General features: G+C 52.7%; 1 protein-coding gene across 1 annotated transcript in view; it reads right to left on the reverse strand.

Moving 5' to 3' along the window:
- The window catches only part of RIN3 (Ras and Rab interactor 3), a 119,835-nt gene that overhangs the window by 38,627 nt on the left and 57,190 nt on the right, over window positions 1-24,018 (reverse strand). The window contains exon 4 of the mRNA XM_027571533.2: window positions 5,065-5,137. Coding sequence (XP_027427334.1) covers window positions 5,065-5,137 — 73 coding nt within the window. The remainder of the gene's footprint in view (window positions 1-5,064; window positions 5,138-24,018) is intronic.

Raw genomic sequence — 24,018 nt, forward strand, 5'->3', positions numbered from 1 at the left:
ACTTAATTAATTCCAGATCAGAATCCCATGGGGGAGCTGCTAAAAATGCAGGTCCCCAGAACTATGCATGTAGGTTCCCAGGGTTGGGTCTGGGGTGGGCCAGGAATCCATATTTTTCACCAGCTCTCAGGGGGATCCTGATGGACACAGCCTGGGATGGGAATCACAGCCCTGAAAGCAAGGGCTATCGATAACAAAAATTAAGCACCTCTCCAGGTGTGTGTGCATGTGTGTATTCCCTAGAGGCCTCTGTTCCAGCCGGTGTTTTTCGAACTTTTTTGACCATGACTGCCAGTAAGAAACACATTTGGCATCATGAGGCAGTGTGCACATACACACTCTCTCACACACACTCAAACACATAACTAAAGCAGTTTAGCAAAACAAGACTTATTCCAAGTTACATGAGACACATTCTGATATTTACCAGTTTAGTTAAAATTTTCATTTAAAAGGAAAGCAGTCATGCTGTGCCTGAGTGGCTCAATCAGTTAAGGGTCCCACTCTTGGTTTCGGCTCGGGGCCTGATCTCATGGGTCATGAGATCGAGCCCCGTGTTGGGCTCTGTGCTCAGTGTGGCGTCTGCTTGGGTATTCTCTCCCTCTGCCCCTTCCCCCCTGTGTAAGCTTGCTCTCGCTACCCTCCTCTCTCAAATAAATAAAATCTTTAAAAAAAAAGGAGCACCATCATGATCCACTAGACTCACGTTATGACTCCCTCCAGGGTGTTTTCTAACACTAACCATCAATTCTCCGATTCTCCACACACCAACAGGGTGTCCCACAAGTTCATTCAGTTCTGGCGCTACCTAACCTAGAGTGAGTGCAGACCTCACAGGCTCGGGACTCCGTCCCCGCTTCAGATGCCTGCTGCAAGTCCCAGCCCACCCCTACTTCCCCCATGGACCGGCTCTAAGTTGGAGGTTCCCACGGCCCCTTCCTCACATTTAACTGTTTGCCAGAACGGTGCACAAAACTCAGGGAAACACTTTTCTTACATCTACCAGTTTATTATAAAGGACATGACTCAGGAGCAGCGTGAAGAGGTGCGTAGGCAAGGCAGCTTGCATGCCTCTCTGGGTGCGCCATGCCCCCCCCCCCCACCTCGATGTGTTCACTCAGTGGGAGGTCGGTGGGTGGGGCTGAAAGTTCCATCCCTCTAAACACCGGGTCTCCCTGTGACCAGCCCCTCCCGAGGGGGCCTATGGGCCTTGCCTGTGTCCATTCTAACACAAACTCAGGTAGCACTGACAGGGGCTCATTATGACTAACAACCCCCCCCCTCCCCCGCCAATCACTCAGGAAATCCCAAGGGGGTTTTAGGAGCTTTGTGTCAGGAATGGGGACAAAGACCAAACCAACTATACTTTTGTGTTATACTCCACTCCCTAATGGGTTTTACCCAGGACTGAAAAACACCACATACCAATGATACTCTCTAGTTAATGCTCGTTCTCTCTTCCCCTGAGGGCTCAGCGACCCCACCCAGAGGCTAATGGCCCCCAGCTCACAAGGCTACTAACTCCTGACCCCTGGGTGTGCTGAGGATGTGTCCTCACAATCTTTCCGAGGGGCTTAGTAGAGCGCCTGGTGCGTACTAAGTGTTCCAGAAATGATCAAGTGTGTTCATGCCTCTGTTGCTGAGGAAAGCAGCCCCAGCATCTCCCTGGCTCCTCTGTTCCCCCACTCCTCTCTGCAGTGGCTGTCCCCACCCCTCTCAGTTCCTCCAACCACTGCTGAGGCAGGGGCCTCCTCATAGTGCCAGCATAGCTGCTGTGGCCCCGGGCTTGTCTCCCCTCTCCCCTTGCCTTGATTCCACCCCCTACTGCAACCATGCAGCTCTGCTACAGTGCACACGGATGGGGAGCTGCAGTGTGGCTAATGGCAGCTGAGGAAGGATGTCCCCACAGCTCCTGGGCATGGCATTCAAGGCCTCCTCTCTCATCCCCACCCACGTGTCTGGTTCTCCCCTTGCTGCCATGCCCAAGCTTCCCGCCCCTAAGTGCTCTTTCCTCTACCTAGAATTCTCTTCCTGCCCTTCCTTGCCTGGCTTCCGATGTCACCTCTTCCACAAGAAGACCCAGACCCTCCCATATGGAAGGGGAGGGCTGAGTGGGAACAGCACGCGCATCCTCTTGGCCCCAGGCCCGTAGAGGGGGCTGGGAAGAAGCAGCCGGGGCTCTGGAGTCCAGACAAGCTTGCGTTCAAATCGACTGAGAACTTAGCTGTGCGACCCGAGCTGGAGACACCCCAGCCTCAGTTTCCTTGCCGGTAAGAACACACGTGATGGCTATTGGAGTGCTTACTTCACGCCAGGCCCTCTGGCAAGCCCCTTGCAAGGATCTTCGTGTCCGACCCCTAACATAACCTGGGGGCAGGGGGCATCAGCCCCTGAAGTGGGTCTCCAGATGAGAACACCTGCCCCGCAGGGCCGTGGTAGGAGCTAGAAAGGACTCCGCGGGCAGAGCGCAGACCAAGCCTGACTCAGCACAGACGTCGGGTCAGTGGGAGCTGATTTTCGCAGTCACCGCTGCTGCGCCACCCGGACCGTGGGTGCGTCTTACCAGCTCTGCCCACCCACAACCCAGCCTCAGCGGGGCTGGCTCCTGAGGGCCTCAGTGGCTTGTTCTGGCATGCTGGAGCCTCACTGCCTGTCCCACTGGCCCTAGGGAGAGCCTCAAATGCCTCTGCCGTGGGAGCTGGCTGGCTGGCCAGCTTGGGAGTACAAAAGCCCAGCCCCGTTGGCTTTAATGACCCCGAGGTCTCTCTTATGCTCCTGAAAGCCCCCAGGGACCCTCCTGAGGCTGGGCTGCCTCCTGCAATCGCACCCTTGCTGGGCTTCTCTCCCTGCCCCACCCTGCTCTCCCTTCCTCCCCGCTGCTCTCTCTTTGGGGGCAAGTCCTCTCAACCCTTGCCCCTAAGAGAGTTCTGGCTAAGGGGCTATTACTGTGCACCACTCCCGAGCTGCTGAATCAGAGTCTCGGCGGGGCTGGGGTGGGGGTGGCGGGCAGGAGTCTGTATTTTTAACCAGCTCCCTGGGCGACTATGGGACCCTGTCCGGTCTGGGAAGCCCCTCTAGTCCTCACACCGGACTACCATCCAGCCTGGAGCAATAGGGTGAGCACCCTAAAGCAGGACCTGTATCTTCCTGAGCCGGGGGTGGGGGGTAGGGGGTTGGGGGGGAGGGCACGCCTCCAGTGAGCACTCTGGAGCTGTGTTGTTCCTTCCACGTTACCATCCCTTTGAGAGGTGAGGTAACCACAGGCAGGAGAGGCCAGGTGACAGCCAGGTAACCGTCTCCAGCTGCTAGCCTGGGGTTCTTCCTCCCACGGCACCTCACCCCTGACAGATGGCCTTGGCACCGACACCAAATATAGCATGTTGACACCCAGACATATGGGCTCTGTGCCCTGTGATCTCCTCGTAGGTTCCCTGAGCAGTCGAGGGCGGGCAAACAGGTACCTGCTTCTCTGGAACGTAGAGAAACAGCCTCCAGAGGTGGAAAGATTGGGAGGTGACGGTGTGAGCTTGGTGAGTATGGCTCCAGATCTCCCTGGACAGACAAAGTCACTACCCCCCATGGAAACGGAACTAGGACACCTTCTGGCTGGCGGGCAGCGTGCTGCTTCTTTATCCACTCTTTCCCCAGCACCCATCTAACGGGTATTATTCCCATTTCACAGAAGAGGAAGTTGAGCCTCAGAGAGATTAGGTAGCGAGCTCGAGTTGTGGGCTCTGCAATTATGTCATCATTCATTTTTTTAAAAAGATTTATTTAATTGACAGAGAGAGACACAGCGAGAGAGGGAACACAAGCAGGGGGAGTGGGAGAGGGAGAAGCACGTTCCCGCTGAGCAGGGAGCCCGACGCGGGGCTCGATCCCAGGACCCCGGGACCAGGACCTGAGCCAAAGGTCCTGGCTGAGGACCTTAGCGACTGAGCCACCCAGGCACCCCGTCATCATTCATTTATTCATTTAAAGCACCTGGCGTGTGCCAAGCGCTATGCTGGGCACCCCTCCTGAGATAGGAACCTCTAAGAGCAGGAACGGGCCTGTCTGCCTGAGAACTTGGCAGGTCGCAGCACACCACGGCCCCGGGGGCCTCGGCTGCTTTGCCTCGCGTGCCTGGAGGAACATGCTAGGTCATCCGAATTATCGTGGGAGGCACACAGTGGGGCGGTCGTAGCAAAGCTCACGGACCTCGGAGCTTTACGTACTTCGAATCTCTACCCCACCACTGGCCAGCTGCGTGACCTGAGCAAGTTCCTTCTCTTAGTCTCAGCTTCCTCATCTGTGAAACTGGAACTTTTGCAAGATTTATGAAGGTAATGGATAGCACAGTGCTGGGTACCTGCGAGCCCTCGACAGGTGTCAGCGGCTAGCAGCTGCTGTTCCCAGCATCACCCTTCCAGCCCGTCGGAGCCCAGGAGAGTCCCACTAGGCGGGAGGGCTGTTCTGGGATGAGCACGGTTTTCACTGAGCAGCAGCAAGATGGGTCTCTCTGGAGCACGAAGACGTGGGCCTGGAGCCCCGAACCCTGAGACACCCCGTCCAGCCCTCGTCAAGGCCCTGCAACGTAAGCCATTATGGCACCAAGATGTATTTTTACATGCCTGTTGACCTGAAGCCAGTTCTGAGTAAACAGAGCGGCTCTGAGGGTGGCGACCAGTCACCCACCCCACCCAGCAGCGACCGAAGAATCACAGGCTCTGTCCCGCTGAGGGGTATCAGCCCTTCCTGTTGTCCCCACAGGAAGTGCCATCTGCCTGCAACAGGGTGGGTCAGGTCAGCTGGGGCTCCCGGGCTGTCCTGGAAGCTGGGGTGAGGGGCAGTGAGCCGGGGGGCAGGTGGTGATGAGGGAGGGCCCTGCGTGGCCAGACCAAGACAGCCTCAGAACCCACACCTCTCCTCATGGTTACCAGGGCAAAGCCAGGGACCGTCCCCTCTCTCTGCATCCTCTGGGCTGCACCTTTCCCTCTGGGGGCCCCTGCCCTTGCCCCCACCCAAGGGTGCAGGAACATCTGTTGCACCTCGATGCCCTTCCATGGGGCCAGGCATACTCACCTACTGACACAGTAGAATGCAATCAGTCTGAAGATGTCCTCAAACACAAGAACTGAGCCTTCCAGGTACAATACTGGGGAGAGATGAAAAAAGCCTTGGATGAGTATCCCTGCAAGACAGAAGGAGGCTCTCTGCAGGTGGGGGCCGTGTCTGCCATCTTCATGGTGGGTCTTGGCATCTCACAGCCCCCTACACATGGGCTGCCAATCAGACTGTAGGGAAGTGGGAACTGAACTTCTGTGGTGTTAATCCACTGAGATCTCAGAGGATTATTATAGCAGCTAGTGTTATCTTTAATGTACAGTCATCATTTGGGGCAAAATGACACAGAAGACTCTAGATTGTAAAAGCAGAATTAAACATTTGATGGATCGGGGTCATCTCGGCCTGAGGAGGAGCTGTGAGGGACCAGCAGGAGGCAAGTTGCCCGATCTGTCTTGGCCTCCAGGAGATGTGGGGATCCCGGCCCAGGGCCACTGGCTCTTCACCCAAGACCCCTTGGGCCTATTAGAACCTTACTTGATTTGGCTGCATGGGTAACCCCAATATCGGATGACCCCGATATTTTCCAGCTCTGACAACAAAGAGGGATCAACGCATTTGCCCAAGATCTCATCCCATGGTGGATATGGCTCCTTGGAGGGGTAGGGTGCTGGACTGTGCCTGAAAGGGGAACATGGCACCACACCACACCCTGCTTTGGACCCTCAGGGCAAGGGGCCCAGAGAAGCTAAGCGGTTTGGTTGAGGTCCACTGCCCATCTTGGTTGCCACCCACCCTCATGACTCCTGTCATCCCAGAGTTCCATATGCCCAACAGTGAGGCTCCCTGGGCTGGGGACACGCACAGTGAACTTTCTTAGGCATCAGAGGCACCGAGAAACTGAGGGTGTCACACTTCAGTTCCAATTTCCTAAGGTTCTTCTCGCATCTGTGTGGTGGAAGGGAAGGCAGGACCTGGGTCCCAGGCCTGGCTCCAACCATGAGCTCAGTTCCTCCACCTGCAGAAGGAAGGAGACTTTCCCACCCTAAACATGCCTGTATCTAGTGGACAGCAGGCTGTTCTGTTTTCAGAGCCCAGGACAGTATTTCACTGCATCGGTGATCTGCGAGATGGGCATACACGAACCAACATGTTTTGTTCCAATCGCTTTATTTTTATATTTGCCTTCTTTCAACATAACTACACTGTGCTCAACAGTTAACATGATTTTTAAAAAGAAGTTCACACTCATCTATTTATGGCAAAGATATAATGGTTTCCCATTAGGGTAGATATAAACACTTTAAAAGGGAGTTTAAAGAAAAATACTAAGTCGATCATAGGACCAGTGGTACTTTGGAAAAGTCAGAAATATCAGTTCAAGGAATTAGCACCCTCTGTGAATGAATAGCGGTGGGGCGGCCCACAGCGCCACCTAGTGTTGGCATTTGGTGCCTTGCTGACTCTTTCAAGAAGTGACTGGGCCAAGGGAGCCTGGGGCCAAAAAGACATCCTGTAGCCTCAAGAGGTAGAGAGAGCTCCACCTATAAAGTGGGATCCCTCAAGGCAGGGTTAGTGGTGATGCATGCAGGAGGCCAAGCCTAGCACACTGGGAGGGCGTGCTCAATAGTTAGCTGCTTTTGGGGCGCCGGGGTGGCTCAGTTGTTTAGCATCTGCCTTCAGCTCAGGTCATGATCCCAGTGTCCTGGGATCAAGCCCCACATCAGGCTCCCTGGAGCAGGGACCCTGCTTCTCCCTTTCCAGCTCCCCCCTGCTTGTGTTCCCTCTCTCAGTCTGTCTCTGTCAAATAAATAAATAAAAAATCTTTAAAAAAAAAAGCCGCTTTCGCTTGCCATGGGGACCTTTCTGACCTTTGCAGAACACACATGAAACCTTTAAGATAAAGTCAGCCACTCTCCCTTCTGTGCCCCCAGGCACTTTATGCATACCTCCTTTAGACTCAGTTTACCAACCGTCCCCTTGCTGGTCAGCAAATGGGGTGCAGGCACCAGAGCTCATTCCTTTTTGGGGCCCAGGGCCCAGGGTCTACACACAGTGGCCCAGTCACCTTTTTACTGTTAAACTTGTGCATCTGTAAAGTCATGAGCAATGATGAAAGCTCTTGTTTGTTTCTTTAGAACTTGACCTCTTCTGCCCCAGCCCCCCGGCGCCTGCCACATCCCTCCACACTATATATACAATGATGATGTGACCTCATTTGGAAACAGGGTCTTTGCAGAGATCATCGAGTGAACGTGCAGTCAGACTGGATTGGGGTGAACCCTACATCCTGTGAACGGTGTCCTTATAAAAACACGTAAAGACGTGGGACACAAACAGAGAGGTGAGGCCACGTAAAGACGCAGGCAGACTGGAGCGAGGTTGTCCCCGGCAGCTAGGAGAGAGGCGTGGAACGGATTCTCCCTGATCTGCAGAAAGAACCAACCCCGCCCACACCTCAATTTCAGATTTCTGGCCTCCACAAGGGCCAGAGGATCGATGTGTGTTGTTTTTGGCCCCCCAGCCTGTGCTACTTTGTCACAGCGGCCCTAGGAAACTCACGTACCCACTCATAAGCAATACTCATCCACCGGAGCTGCTAGAACACTGCACAGCACGCTCAGCCCGCGAGGATACAGGATTACCAAACCCTAACTTTAAACAAGTAAAGCCACGGGGCACCTGGGTGGCTCAGTCGGTTAAGTGTCTGCCTTCAGCTCAGGTCATGATCCCAGGGGCGTGGGATCGAGCCCCACATCAGGCTCCCTGCTCGGCGGGGAGCCTGCTTCTCCCTCTCCCTCTGCTGCTCCCCCTGCTTGTGCTTTCTCTCTCTCTGACGAATAAATAAGTAAATAAAATCTTAAAAAAAAATAAACAAGAAAGCCACTCATGGCGTGAGGTAGGCATGTGGCTTTGGCTTGGCATTATTATGGCTCCTCAATAGAAAATTTGTCCCTTGGAGGGGGGGCATTTTCCTCACTTTGTCCCCGTCAACGCAGTCCACATTCCACCCTCCAGGTGTGTGCTCGTGCTCTTTCCCCATGGACGAGGACCCCCTCTTTGCCCTTCACTGCCTTTAGGATCCACCTTCCGCCCCAGAGCCTTTCCCGAGTATTCTGACCTCTCCCCTGGGAAAGCTGCACACAGGAAGTGCTCAATAGGGCACACACTTCCCAGCAGGGAAATGCCGTCTGGGTGCTCACCTTGTGATCTGAGGATGTGAGACTGTGGGCCCACCGGGAGCAGGAACAACTCTTACGTTCCCTGTCACCGGCACTGCACCCAACCCTGTGCCAGGCACACATGAGGACTCCAAAAAGGACAGCTGACCCAGCCCTCTGGGGCTGGGATCAAGAGTGGACCATATTTACAGAGACAAAAGTAGGTTAGTGGTTGCTTAGCGCTGGGGCTTTGGGGGGAGATAGGGAGATGATATTAAAGGTATGGGTTTCTGCTTTTCTATTGTGTTAAACTATAAAAAACATATAATTTAGCTTTTTAACCATCTTAAGGGTACAATTCAGTAGCATTAAGTACATTCGCATTGTGCAGGATGGGGCTTCTTTTTTGAGGTGATGAAATGTTCTCGGACCTACTATGGTGAGGGATGGGCCACTGTAAACGCACCAAAAGCCACTGGTGGGTTTTTGCATCCTAAGTGGGTGAACTGTAGGATATTGAATATATTACATAAATATCTCTCAATAAAGCCATTATTTAAAAAGAAAAAGAAACCCATACACCAAGAGTGGACTGAATTTCACTGCCTATAGTATGTTTATCTGGGATTTTTATAATGAGCATATATGACTTCAGAAAGCAGAGAAACTATAAAGCGTCACTACATTTTTCGCTAATCTTCCAAAAGTCTCTGTAAATTTTTCTCTAAAGCTGATGGGTTGCCAGTGTCCTCTCAGCTGAGACCGCTTTAGAGACCACTCACAGCCCTGCCGGGCACAATCGACAAGCCCCCGTGCCACCCACCGCTGAGGGGACCACGCTGCCCCTTCCCCTGCGAAGCCAGCTTCAGAAAGAGCCTCGGGAATGCCTGGCAGGTACTGTGCCCTTGGCAGCAGCTGGTGGCCAGGAGCCCAGCCAGGGGGCCCCTCTCAACAAAGATGCTGGTTCCAGCCAGTCACCTTGGACAAGCGCCAGCAGCGAGCCCTCCACTGTGTACGGTCTCTGGGGTCCTCAGCCGCAGCCTGGGTGGGCACATGCCAGACCCGTCTAATGCGCTTCTCCCTCAAAGGGTAAGACAGGAGAAAGGGTCCCCATCAGTCACACCTGGCACATCTGGAGGTGAACAACAGGTGACGACGACCGGACACCACTTCTGCCTAGAGAAAAGGAAATTTTTTACCTAACCACTCACCATCAAGATGGGACCGGATAGAGACGCAGGGTCCACGCACGCCGGCCCGGCTTCTAGCATTTACAACCTCAACATCAAAGTGAAATAGTCACGAAGACCAGAAAACTAGCAGAAGATTTTTTTTTTTTTTAAAGAAATTCCATTCATTTGAGATTGGCTTTTTCCACTTAGCGTAATTTCCTCCAGAGTCCTCCAAGTTGCTGAGTGAATCAATAGCCTGATCCTTTTTACTGCTGAGTACTATTCTTTGGGTCGGGCGGACCCGTTTGCTTGGCCATTCACCCACTAAAGGGCTTCTTGGCAGTTTCCAGTTTTTAGTTATTTTTTTAAAAGATTTTATTTATTTATTTGATAGAGCGAGTACATGAGCATGAGTGGGGGAGGGGCAAAAGGAGAGGGAGAAGCAGACTCCCCGCTGAGCATGGAGCCCCGACTCAATTCCAGGACCCCCAGATCATGACCTGAGCCGAAGACAAATGCATAGAGCCACCCTGACGCCCCTCCAGTTTTTAGTTATTACGCACAAAACTGCTGTGGATATGTGTGTACAAGTTTCTATGTGAAAGTGCATTTCCCTTTCTCTAGGGTTCCCAAGAGAACAATTGCTGGGAATATGGTTAAGTCCATCATCACGTTTCAAAGGAACTGCCAAACTACTTTCCTGAGTGTCTGTACCATTTTACATTCCCGCCAGCAATGTGGGAGTGACCCAGTTTCTCCATCACTCCCGGCTGGGGGGAAGCCAGGAAGCGGCCTTCCTCCCAAGCCTTATGTGACACTGCTAAGCCAACCTTCCCTGAAACCTATCACTTTGAATGGGCTGGAAGACTGATCCTAATGGATTCTCGTCCTGCTTCCTAAAAGGCACACTAGATCGTCAAACTGGGTCCCCAACAGGAAAGGCCAGGGGTGCAGACCCTGAGAATAAAAAGCCACTGTGCCAAGAGGCTGGAGAGTGGTTCACAGCTGGGCAGCAGGAGGGTGAGTCAGCTGCAGGCCTGGCAGTGGCGGCCGGGCCCACCTGTCCAGGGGCCTCCCACCCCTCTCGGCAACTTCTCTTCTTGGGAGGTCACAGTAGCCTTCTGGCGGCCTGGCCCCAGTCCGGTTGCCATGGGAACCCCCACCTGGCCCGGTTGCAGCTAGGTGGGAAGAAGACTGTTTTCTGTCCAAAGGCCCAATTTGCTGCAGTGGATGAAAATGATCTCCCTTGTTCCTGGGGCTGAAAGTGGGGGGAAATAGCAATTTCTCAGTCTGGGGGACCCCGTGGTTCCAGGCCCAGCTCTGGCATCCCCTTGCTTCGAGACGATGCTGCAATGCAGCCGCGTCCCCTGCGAAATGGGAGAAGGGCCCGCTCCCTGCCTGAAGGAAGGGTGCTGCTAGACTAGGGCTTCAGGAATGGCTGGATCCAGCAGAAGAAGAAGCTGCCAGGAGACAGAACAAGCAATCTCCCGCTGGGCAGCAGATCTCCTGTGCTCTCTGGGCAGCCCTGCTGCCCGACCATACAAGGACTGGAGCACGGGGTGGTGCAAACTCTCGGTCCTGCTCCAGGCAAAGCCCAAATGTAGACAGTACTGGCCAGGCATGGGCTCCTGGTTCCAGGGGCCACGTGTCCAGAGTCCAAAGCCCTCACTCTCAGAGACCTGCTTTCTCTAACTGCCAAGTGAGCATGAGATACCTGAGTCCCTCCTTGGCCCTCTGGCTTCTCATGCAGAGGTTGGTGCCCCACAGCCCTTGCACCACAGATAACACAGAGTCTAAAGGTCTGTGGAGGGCGGGGACCTGGGAGAGGATGACAATTTGAAAATATGCTGGAGATAGATCCCTTTCTCTTTCCTTGCCTGGCTGGGATGGTCCAGGGTGGACACTTTGGCTTCTGGCTCACTGGCTGGCCTGGAGCCCCTTCACTGTCTATTTACCAGCCTGCCTGAGTCTCCCTCTGTAGAACCCCCAGCCCCTCTAGCCCCGAAGTTTCTCAGTGTAAGATCATCCTCCCTTAGCTGCCCCCACCACATCTCCTCCATCAACTACAGGCCCACAGGGGGAGCGTATGAGCTGCAGGGAGGCTGACAGGGAAAGGAGCAGGGAGGACCTACCAGCCATGGTCAGCGGTCCAAGCAGACGGCTGCTTCCAAATGCTCCTAATGCCCTACTATAGGATCTTGCAAGGGAGCAGAGAGGTGTCTCCTCTTTTAGGTAGCTGCAGCCCTGCACTAAACTGCACAACTTGACAAGCAAAACACCAGCTAGACTTCAACTCCCATTCAATTCACCAATGAAGCGCTTTTGGGCAGTGCACAAGCTATGCAACGGTTCATGGCAGCCCTGGTTATGAGTCATGGCCATCTTTGCTGGTTGCAGTTGGCATAAGGAGCAATTTCCTCTTGATTTCATCTTAAGAATTTTAAGATGAAAAAAGTACTGCAATGTCCTTTTACTGAGTTCTATACCACACCCCAAATTTGCTTAGAGACGTGACCATACCCAAATGTTCCTCCTAGTGGATGGGGAACCACTGAAAGCCAGAATGGAAGGGCCCTTAGGGATGACACTGGTCCAAACTTCCCCATTGCTTCGATGGGGAAACTGAGGTCCAGAGAAGGTATGTCATCATGCTGTGAGAGAGGATTAATTTGGGGGCTTTCCAGAGTTTAACTGTGGTGCTCTCTGGAATCTAGGTTCTGATTCTGATTGCTGTCATTCTGCCCCTTTCTCCCAAATTCCCAGCACAGGCTTTGAGCCTCCTGATTAATAATGGAAGGGTACTGTTTTCAAGGTTTCAATAATAATAGTAATAATAATAATAATATTATCTACCATTTATTAGGTGCCGACTGCGTGCCAGCCTTGGACAAACTCCATTATCCTCGTTTTATAGGCAAGGAACCTGAGGCTCAGAGGGGTTAAACAAGTGGCCCATAGACCACAGTCACGACGAGGTGCCAGCAGCCTGGGAACCTGGTATATGAGGTGCCTTTTGTTCCAGAGAGGTGGCGTGGGATGGATGGAAGGCATCCCAGTACTTCCTACTGGAATGCACTCAATGTGTCCCTGCTTTAAGTGAATAAGTCAGTTAGCAGAGACACCTTCCCATGGGCCACACATCTGCTCCCCCCCCACCCCCGTCACCAGGCAGGCCCCATGTCACCCTGGGGGAAGTGCAGTTTAGTGCAGGGCTGCAGCTACCTAAAAGAGGAGACACCTCTCTGCTCCCTTGCGAGATCGTATAGTAGGGCATTAGGAGCATTTGGAAGCAGCCGTCTGCTTGGACCCCTGACCATGGCTGGTAGGTCCTCCCTGCTCCTTTCCCTGTCAGCCTCCCTGCAGCTCATACACTCCCCCTATGAGTTCTATAAAATTTGGGGTGTGGTATAGAACTCAGAGGAGCAACTATGGCCTCCCTCCCGGTGGCCCCGGCGCTGGGTTCACACTCTGCCAGAGAGCATCATTCCACCACATCCTGCTGTGTTCCCAGGCCCGACTCCAGCCCAGAACGAAGCTCCCGGGAGGGCGGGAGTCAGGTGTCCCTTCTTCTCGCCGCCCCAGAGCCAGGACCTTGCCAGGATGATAGGACACACTTAGCAGGCTTTGCCATTGTAAGAGCACTCCCTCTGAGCCCTGTGCTGCAGCCGCATCCACTGTAATGACGCTGTCCAAGCTGGGATGAAAGATTCCTTTTCTTGGAGGGTGCTCTTCCAAATTTAGCAACTGTGTGGATGAGGCTTTAAGTCTGGGGAAAGGAATACCGACCAACTGTCACAACGCAGATGGGACTTTGCCTGGGAACTATGTGTAGGTTCAGATGCCAAAACAGAAGGGGAGACATTAGACAGATGAGTGAACTGCCAAGTGTCAGGGGAGACTACAGAGTAAGCAGACAGGGAGGTGTTTGGGGAGAAGGGGCAGGGAGGGGTGGGTGGAGGAGAGCGGTGTAGACGCACGGATGTCCGCCATCAGGGGGTCTAATTACCCCGCCAGAGAATGAGCTGCAAGTCTGGAAAAGCCATGGCCTTCTCCTCTGCTCACACTCAGGGATGAGGAGGTGTCTTTGACGGTCCCCATCAAGAAGAAAGGCTCTGCCCCGTTGGGCCGAAGGAAGAAAAGGAGGTGGCCCACGGCACCACGCTGCTGGCGAGAACAGCCCCGAGTTCAGAAGGACCCATCAAGACACAAGCCAGCTCAGAAAACAACCGGCTTCGACTTCAGGATCTTACCGCCGAGTCTGCAAACTTTCATCTGCGATCCAGAAGAAAAGTGACCACCACTTATGGAAGCGGGGAGGCCCAGAGAGGTCGGCAGCTTGCCAGAGGTCCCAGAGCGAGGAAGTGATACCAGGACGTGACTCTGCAGTCCGTGCTCTCACACAGCATATGCCTGTTGGTTCTCCAGACCAATGCAAACGACATGTGCAACTTTAAAGTTTCCCACAGTCACGTTAGAAATGGTAAACAGGGCGCCTGGGTGGCTCAGTCGTTAAGCGGCTGCCTTCGGCTCAGGTCATGGTCCCAGGGTCCTGGGACCGAGTTCCACATCGGGCTCCCTGCTCAGCGGGAAGCCTGCTTCTCCCTCTCCCACTCCCCCTGCTTGTGTTCCCTCTCTCGCTGTCTCTGTCTGTCAAATAAATAATAAAATAAATAAAAATCTTAAAAAAAAAAAGGTAAACAGAATCAGGTCACACAAATCCTAATACTATATTCTATTTAACCCAAAATATCTAAAATATTATCAGTTCGACACACCATAAATATAAAAAAATTACTGGTGGGCTATTTTACATTTTTTTTCATACTACTCAAAATCTTGTGTGAATTTTATTTTTCTTCTTCTTCTTTTTTTATTTTCGAGAGAGAGAGCGAGAGAGAGCACAAGCAGGGCGAGCAGAGAGGGAGAAGCAGGCTCCCCGCTGAGCAAGGACCCTGGGATTATGACCCGAGCCGAAGGCAGACGCTTCACCGACTGAGCCACCCAGGCGTCCCCAAAATCTTGTGTGAATTTTAACTGACAGCCCATCTTAATTCAAACTGGCCACCTCTCACGTGTTCCACAGCCACGTGTGGCTCATGGCCCCCGCATGGGATGGCAGAGCCTGAAGCAGTGTTCTCAAGCGGGAGCAAATTTGTCCCCCAGGGCACGTTTGGCAATGTGTGGAGGTACCTCAGGTTGTCACATCCCGGGGGTGGGGCGGTGGTACTTCTGACATCTAGCGGGGGAGGCCAGGGATGCTGCTCAACCCCCCACAGAGCACGGGACAGCCCCCCCAGCAAAGAATGATCCAGCTCCAAATGTCAAGTGTGCCGAGTTTCAGAAATCCGGCTGCAGAGGGAGAGGCAGTCCGTGCTCCCGGAACGACTGGCAGGAGCCCAGGGGCACTGTGGATGCCCGCACCTAGCGTGCTGCCAGGGGCCCAACATCCGTGATCGCAGTGCAACGGAATGGAAGACAGGAGTGGCCCCCAGGACTCTGAATCACAGGAATTGCCCTCCTATCCTCTTCACCAGCACTGCCACAAACTGAATCATGGAATCAAGAACTAGGGACCAGTCTCAGGGCAACTGACATTTCACTCACTTCCAGATGCTTCGAGTGAATACCAGCTTGCAAATACCCAGCCCAGGGCTCAGGATGTCACTTACTTCTCTGCTGCCCCTGGGAGAAGTGTCCCGGGGCAGGCTCAGCCCTTGCCAGGGGGAGGCCTACAGTTCTGGGGAGCAAATTCAGCGGGGGTGATAGGGCACTGGATTGTGGCTGTAGGTCAAACTACACCCCCAAATCAGCCCATCAGTGGGCAAGTGGGTGTTCTTAACTTGTCTCTAGCTCCTCACTGGTTCTGAATGTGGGAGTGGAAGAAAGGGGTGTTTTTATAGACCCCACAGCCCTCCAGAGACGTAGGGCCAGGTGCCCTCCCGAATCACCATAAATGCCCCTGATCAGGACAGGGGACACACTATTGCAGCACAGAGAAGAGTCTCTGCCGACACAGGGAAGTTCCTATGACCTCCCAGGGATCAGGGGCTCCAAATTCTCAGGCAGTTCCTCTAGCCTTACGTTCCTCCAGCCCAACATCTCATTCAGATTCTCCCTTAGCTACCGGATGGCAATTCCATAGCCCAGTAAGAACAGAGATGGAAACGGGCATCTTGGCCAAAACAGAGGGACCCTGCAGAGTTACCATCTCATGCTCCAGAGACTCTCAAAGCTCTACCTTGGGCTCTGCCCTCCCTCCTGAGCCCTGGACCCATGGATTTATTCCATTTTCATTCAGCAAATATTTGCTGAGCAGCGACTATGTGCCAGGCACTGTTCCAGGCACTGGGGTGATGGCGATGGGCTTCTTTCTCCCAGGCACGGTGGTGGCTCCCGGTGTCCCTTGCTGTCACCCCCACCAACCACTCTTCCCCTGGACCTTGGGTGATGCTGCCACAGGTCCCTAACACTGGGTGCCTACTGGCCCCTTTTCCTTCTCAGCCATTTCTGCCAACCTGTGACGTCAGTCCGCCTCCTAAGTGTCTCTGACTATGTCTCCTCCTTCTGCACCTGCTGTAGGAGCTGGGTGCAGGCCCCACCGTGCTGCCCCTGGATCAAGCCAAGTCCCCTCTGGTCTTCATCCTGGGGGGTCTCCCCTGCACTCCAGCCTCCACACTGCCCTCCAGCAGTGAGGAGCATCTGTCTGTCTGTCTGTCTATCTATCTATCTAAAGATTTTATTTTTAAGTAATCTCTATACCCACTGTGGGGCTTGAACCCACAACCCCAAGATCAAGAGTCACATGCTCTACCAACTGAGCCAGTCAGGTGCCCCAAGGGGCTTCTGTTTAAAAGGCCCATGAGAGCATGTCCCCCCATTCTTAACGTCCTTCTGTCAGGGGTTCTTCCCCATGGCCTTCTAGATAAAGGCCAAGTATCAAGACCTGGGTGCACACTGCCCTGGGATTGGCTCTGGTCAATGGTCCACATCCTGTGACTCGATGTCCTTGCTCGTACGTCTCCCCGCCTCCCGTGATCTTCCTCTCTCACCCAACAGGACTCACTCACATGTCCTCACTCCTCGGAGGCATCCCCCTGGGGTTTCACTCACCTGCCAGTGTTGGGGATCTTTCCTAATTGCAGTAAAATCCTAACACCTTCTTAATATCATCGTCTGTGTATCCCTATGGCCCCGTGTCCTTAAATTGAGTAGATGAGTAAGTGCATGCCTTATATAATTCTCTAATTACGTAGTGTGCATGATCTTTGCACCCCAAAGTAGGCCGAAGTTTCCTTGAGAGCAGAACCATGTTTTCCACCCAAGAGCGGTACAGCTTAGTGTGAAGAGCACGTGCTAGGGAACCAGGCTACTGGGTTTAAACCCTGGACCCACCACGTACTAATGCATGACCTCAAGCTAGCCACTTAGCCTCTCTGTGCCTCCGTTTCTTCAACTGTAAAATGAAGATCATACCTGTCTGTCCTGGTTATCTATGGCTGTATAACAAAGTGCTTGCAAAATCTGCTGGCTTAAAACAACCATCTTTGTGTAGCTCATGGTTTTATGGGGCAGGAATTTGGGCAGATATCTGCTGGGAGATTCTTCTGCTCCTCATGGCACTGACTAGGTCACTGGCATGCAGCTGGGGATTGTCCTGGCCCAGAGGATCCAGAAGCCTTCACTCCTGCCCAGTGCCTTGCCAGGAGCAGCGGAAAGCCTAAGCTCAGCTTGGCCCTCTTGGGCCTCGCTCCTTCTCCGTATGGTCTTCAGGTGGTCTCTCCAGTATGGTGGTCTCAGGGTCATCAGATTTCTTACATGGCAATCCAGGGTTCCCAGAGTCCAACAGAAGCTGCCAGTTCTCTTAGAAGCTACATATGGAACTGGCAGAGTGTCCCTACTGCCTTACTCTGTTGGCCAAAGCAGTCCCGGGCCAGCCCAGATTCAAGGGGAGCAGCTGTAGCCCTTGATGGGAAGAGGGTCAAAGAAAGTACTGCCAACTTGAATCTGCCGCAGGATAGTGTTTCTATCCTAGGGTTGATCTGCACATTAAATGAATTAATTCATATAAAGAGCTCCACAAATGATTTCTATTGGTGTCTTACGTCCTTAGTCTCTTCCTCAGTAAATATTTTGTGTCCTCACTCAGTAGAGGAAGAGGCACATGGAGAACATTCTAGGTTGGGCGGCAGAGAGGGAACTTCTTGTACCAACCGCTGAACCACCTTCTGCACACCAGGGGTCCCCTGGAGTCCGAAGACCGCACAGTGAAAATGGAGTTGTGAGGGAGCATGAGAGAGCAGAACCAACACCAACCCAGTGCACAGCTACATGGTCCAAGCCCCCACAGGCCCCTCCCTCGGGCGCCCCCCAAACCCATATGTTACAGATGAGGAAACAGAGTTCAAACGGGCTCCGGGGCCTGTCCAAGTTCAACCAGGTAGTGAGTGATAGGCTTCAAATCCAGGTCTGCCTGTCCGTCGGCTCTTTCTACTGCAGCCAAGAAAACCATGGAAAATGCTCAACCATGTCTTCTCAATGACTGATGGGACTTCGGTCCTTGGGACCCTGACACCTGTAAGAAGGAAGCCCTCAGGCTCCCACTAGAAAGTACCTCACGATCTCAAACGCTATCCCGTGACCAGCTGACCGTCTCACATTATCCATGCGGTTTTTCTGGGAATCCGTGTCACACCTGTCGTGTCAACCCTGATGCATCTCCTGTTTCTGCAAATGTCCGGCACACACGCACCCGCCTTTTTTAAAAAAAGATACAGCTCTTCATGTAAGCATTGTAACCGGTTACACGTAAATACACACTTCATATCTACAGGCACACACATCAAGCTTTAGTTGGCAAGACATGTGCATACATACATGTCAACTCCCAGTGGTTCCGAAAGGGAGGCATTGGAGTTCCCATTTTATGGTTTTGGAAGCCAAGCCACAGCGTGTGGCTCCCCTTGAATCTGGGCTGGCCCGGGACTGCTTTGGCCAACAGAGTAAGGCAGTAGGGACACTCTGCCAGTTCCATATGTAGCTTTTAAGAGAACTGGCAGCTTCTGTTGGACTCTGGGAACCCTGGATTTCCATGTAAAGAAATCTGATAGCCCTGAGACCACCATACTGGAGAGACCACCATACTGGAGAGACCACCTGGAAGTACCACCTGGAGACCATATGGAGAGGGTATGGTAAATGTGTAACCACCAGCCCCCCAGGCAGAAACCTCGATTTCACAGCCTTTGCCAGCTTCCATAACGTGAGTACTCCCACTACGCTGGTTTCAAGCGCTGAGCTGGGAAGAGATGTACGCGCCCCTGTCTCACGAGCTAGAACGAGCTGGCTCCCGCATGCCAAAGCCACTGTCTAATGGTCATTAGGAGGCAGAACCATCAAAAGGCCTGGGACTCACGTGACCCACTGACCCCATGCTCAGCACAGCTGTCCTTGCTGAAAACCACCTACTCCCCATCTGCTCCCTTTCTGTAGGCTCTGGGTTTGTGCAATGAACACGGAGTGCTTGGATATAACTTAGCTCAGGCCTCAGATTCGGAGGGTGATTCCAAAGTTCTTAAGTATACTTGATGATTGTCTGCTCTTCCCTCCTTCTCCTCCAACTTCCCCTGACTTGGAGAGCCACAGGCATGAGGACCACGGGAGACAAGACAAGAAACAACCTGGCCCAGGTGAAGGTATGTGAACTTAGAGTTGACAGCCTGGGTCCAACCCCCGCTCCATCCTTGGGCACAATTTCCTCAGCTGCAAAATGAGGGTCCCAGCATCTGCTTCCTAGGGCTGTGGGGAAGACAAGAGGAACAATTTCTCTCTTAAAAAAAAAAAGATTTTATTTATTGATTTGAGAGAGAGAGAGAGAGAGAGAGAGAGAGAGGGAGAGACAGCATGAGTAGGAGGGGCAGAGGGAGAGGGAGAGAGAATCTCAAGCAGACTCCACACTGAGCGTGGAGCCCGACGCGGGGCTCGATCCCAGGACCCTGAGATCATGAAACCAAGAATCACAGGCTTAGATGACTGAGCCACCCAGGCGCCCCCCAAGAGAAACAACTTCTATGAAAGCTGATGCAGTGCCTGGCACACAGTGAGTCTGGTACGGTGCCCGGCACATGCTGTCCCTAATAACTGGGGGCTAACGGCTATATGAGATTTCTTGGGTAGGGCCTCATTATTGGGGAACTGGGTCTCACCTGGGGGCTGCTCAGGGCAGTCTTGGACTGGGAACAATGACTACATTAAAGAACATTCCAGCAGGGGAAGTTGTGCTGGGGCAAGTTCCTTAAAAGTTTCCACTGTGAAAACCAAGACCAAGGCAAACAATAAGCACAGCAAAACATACTCATGAGGATCAGGGCTGCTGATGAAAGCAGTGCAAATGATTTGTTGATTCTCGACAGATAAAAGGGAGACGGCCACAAAGAGCCACGGAAGACACCAGTCCATATCTACAGAACTTTCCAGAAGGTCCCACCTCTGACTTCTTCCTTAAATAGTTCGGGCAGAAAGAAGAAGTTGGTGGGACAGGCATAATCACATGGCTTCCCAAGAGGCCAGCCCGGCTGCTTGGACACTGAGCGGCACGTATCTTCCTCAGCTGTGGCGAGGCTTTATAATCCAGGTGCTCGGGACGTCTGGGGTCGGGCAAACAAAGAACAGCACCTCCTCTCTGAGTGGGGCTCTGCCCTTCCAAGGCATTTTGTGTCCATCTCTTGCCGGGTGAGGTGAGGGGTCCCTTTTCCTAGCACTCCCAGAGACACTGAGTGACTTGCTTAAGGTCACAGAGCAAGTTACTGGGGGAGCCAGATTAGACCCCGGTTCAATGACACCCACCCGTGGCTTTGCACAGGCTCACACTGGCCCTTTAGCTGCTCCCTCTTCCTAGGGGTGAAGCCGCCCGGGGAACTTCTAGAGCAAAGCAAATCTGGGAGGTGTTCCAGAGATGTTCAGAGGTAGCGATTGGCTTTCTCTTTCAGGAGAAAACCCCAAAGCTTATAAGAATATCTCCTTATAAGTCCTGAACATGGGATAAACCTTCCAGAGCAAGCCAAGCCTCCACACTGGGTCGCTGGGAGAGCCACAAAGCACTTGCAGAAGTACTTTGCTTTGCTTCTTCCACTGTTGCCCCAACCAATCGGCTTCCCCAGTGATCCTTTTAAGAGCAGAATCTGGGGCACCTGGGTGGCTCATTCGGTGAAGCGTCTGCCTTCAGCTCAGGTCATGATCCCAGGGTCCTGGGATCGAGCCCCGCATCAGGCTCCCTGCTCAGTGGGGAGTCTGCTTCTCCCTCTCCCTCTGCTTGTGCTCTCACTCTCTCAAATAAATAAATAAAATCTTAAAAAAAAAAAAAAAGAGCAGAATCTGGCCTTATGATGACCCTCAGTAGATGCTAGCTACATACATACATGAATGAATGGATGGATAGATGGAGAGTCCCTCTTGCATTCCTGCCTGCTGTTAGGTATGTTCACATATGTTTTCTTGTCTGTTCCTCATAACAATTTCCCTAGAGGCACAGTTCACCCCATTTGTGGTTGAAGGTGAGGCCCAGGAGTCAAACATCTTGCTTCAGTTCACAGAGCTAGTTAAGTGGGAGAATGGAACACAAATCCAGATTTTCTAACCCTAAGACCCAGGCCAATGGGGAGAGCAGGCAGTCAGGGAAGGGGGAGGGCAGTTAACTTTTTGTGGGCACCTCCTGTGCATTGTTCCGGTTCACCATCACTGTGAACCCATTTCATAGTAGAGAAAACTCAGGCTTAGTGAGGCCGAGTATTGAGCAGCATTGCCAAGACTTCACAGCTGATGAAAGCACAGGGGTGGGATTTGAATCTGGGACCGCTGGGTTCCAAAGCACACCTTCCCAGTCCTCCTGGGACCAAGCCATCTGTCTATTCAAGTGTAAGGTGTTATAAAGCAGTTGATCAATGGCCCCATGTTTGCTGAACACTTGCTATAGCCTCGCCCCCCTGCCAGGCTCCGGGGACCACAAATACTGTATCATAGCCTGGAAGCTTCCAGGCAGCGGGGTCGGGGGGTGGCTGGGTGGAAAGGAGATAGGAAAACATGGAACAGACAATGAAGGCCAGGAGGAATGGGGAGAGCACCCAAGCATAGGCAGAGAGGGCTGAACCTGGTGAGTACAAGGGAGGGGGGAGAGTAGAGGGCGGGGCAGTTCCAGATGGGGGTGCAGGGATTAGTGCTCTTCTGGGGGGGGGTTCCACACCGTGATAACCTGGGGGAAATGGCCCCAAATAGGCAAGATCAGGCAAGGGCACACTGGGAAACTTCACAGTCTACCCAAGTAGAGGCCCCTGGTGAGCGGTGGGCCTGGGGAGGATGTGGACAGTCAGAACAGGTGGGTGCCCCTTCCCCTGCTATTTCAGGGCAGCCGGGACAAACGAACGGCCACTCCTTGCTGGCTGATGCCTGACACTCCACCACTGTCGCATCAGTGTTACTGCTTTTATTCCTATTGAGAACTGAGATGCGCACCCTCACTGCACTACTTTACGGCGCTGTTAAGTCTTTCACATGTTAGGATAAATCTGCTTATTGGCTAGAGAGTTTCCAGACAGCAAGTTGTCATGGAAGGTGGCAGAGGGAGGCAGACACAGCTCAAAAGGACGGTGGAAGCTCCAGACGCAAATGTTGAGCTAAGATAATCCACGCCTCCTGCTCTCCAGTGACAGAAAGCCCAGGAGACACCGGGGCCTGGACCCTGACCCCTGACACTTCTGTAGTCACCCCTAAAAGAAGGAGAGCTGCACAGAGGCCCCTGGCTCTCTGAAACACTTGAGTTGGACTGTTTTCCCTTAGACATATTTTTGGAAGCTGCCCCTGAAGGTGGCGGTCCCTGTACACACAGGCCACCCCCACAGGCCACCCACTCAGGCCTGACGCTGGCATGACACCCTCACCCCCACAAACCCATCTCCCTCATCTCGCCCTTCTCTTGCTCCCCATCTGCCAATGCCCTGTGTTCTAGATCTTTCTCCCATCTCTGTCAAAACTCCCCTGTGTCCTGCTTGCTCAGGGCAAAACAAACTCCTGGCAGTCCCTGTGTTCCCGAGTCCCAGAGAAGTGGTACAGCACCCCCACCTCCTCAGGAGGCTTCACCCACTGAAAAGGCCTCCCCCCCTTCCCCTTTCCTTGGTCCTACGGGCCTGTCCCAGATCCCCTACCACCGAGACCCTTCCTCAGGCAGGTCTCCCGAGCCCTCCCTCCTCTTGCTCTGGGATGCTCCTGGCAGGGTGGACAGTCCCATCCTCACCAAAAATAGCCAGCAACCTTCAAAAGCACCAGTCTCACCGGGGTACCTCCTGCTCCAAGTCCGGTCAGCCTTCCCCGGACACTGCAAACGAAGTCCCTGACCCTTGGGGGTGGTCGTCAAGGCCCTCGGTGACCCAACCGAACCCCACCTTCCCGGCCTCATCTTTAATCTGGCTCCCCACCACCTCACCCCCAACACAGCCCTGCCCCCCCGATTCTCCTTCCTGCCTCCGAGCCCGATGCACGCTGTGGTCTCTGCTAAAGAGGCCTTGTCCCGTTTCTTGTTCTCAACAATTTCCCAACCTCCACGGCCCAAGGAAGTCTGGATGATCTCCTTCAGTCAAAAGCCATCAACTTTGATGCCCCCAAAGCACACACTTAACATTCGAGCACTTATAAGAGTCTGGCTTGCACTTCTGGTGAGGTGTGTGTGTGTGTCCATCTGTCTGCCCTATGGATCCAACATCAGGAGCCATGACTTACAGAGCCCATCATAAGTGTCTTCCTTCAGAACCAATCGGCACATATTCCGTTGGTTGCAAAGTTGTCAAAATGTTTAATAACTCAGAGAAAGCTCATAATAAACTGCTTAAATAAATAAAGGGAGGCTAAAAACTATATGCACCACCATGATTCAAAATACACTGGGGTGGGGGCAGAGCGAACTAGGCAAGGGGATGAAGAGGACACTTATTGTGATGAGCACTGAGTTATGTATAGAATTGCTGAATCACTATATTGTATGCGTGAAACTAACATAACACTGTATGTGCAGTATACTGGAATTAACATTTTTAAAAAATGCATTAAGAGAAAGGAAGAAAGAAAGCAAGCAAGCAAGCAAGCAAGAAAGAAAGAAAGAAAGAAAGAAAGAAAGAAAGAAAGAAAGAAAAAGAAAAAGAAAAAAAGAGTTAGTTCACCAGAGTTTTACAATAAAGTTCTTGGACTTAAATTATCCGACGGTGTATTTTTTTTCGTGGGCCAACCCTAATTCTGGAGGCCAAAAAGGGAATGGCTGAAACCAGAAAGAAACAAACTGTGGTTAGCTTTTAGCGCAAATCTCCCTGGGTAACAACCACTGCTCGATTAAGAAGAATGAATCAGCTTGTTAGCGGAGTTCTCTGGGAGCAAGGCGTTGCAGGGAACAATGGCTTTGAGGTGTAAGTTGGTGATACTCAAACCCCATAGTGAATTATAACTGCTGGTCTTTCCTGAGTGCTTCTTCCACGTGGACGTGGTGATAGCTTTTCCCCAGAAATAGCCCCATTCTGTCCAGGAGACAACATGATGATGTTAGGAAGTTACTCCAAATCTGATCTCGGTCCCAATGCATCTTTTCCCCGAAAACACCAAGCATT

Source organism: Zalophus californianus, chromosome 6 (genome assembly GCF_009762305.2).
Source record: "Zalophus californianus isolate mZalCal1 chromosome 6, mZalCal1.pri.v2, whole genome shotgun sequence".
Classification (NCBI taxonomy): Eukaryota; Metazoa; Chordata; class Mammalia; order Carnivora; family Otariidae; genus Zalophus; species Zalophus californianus.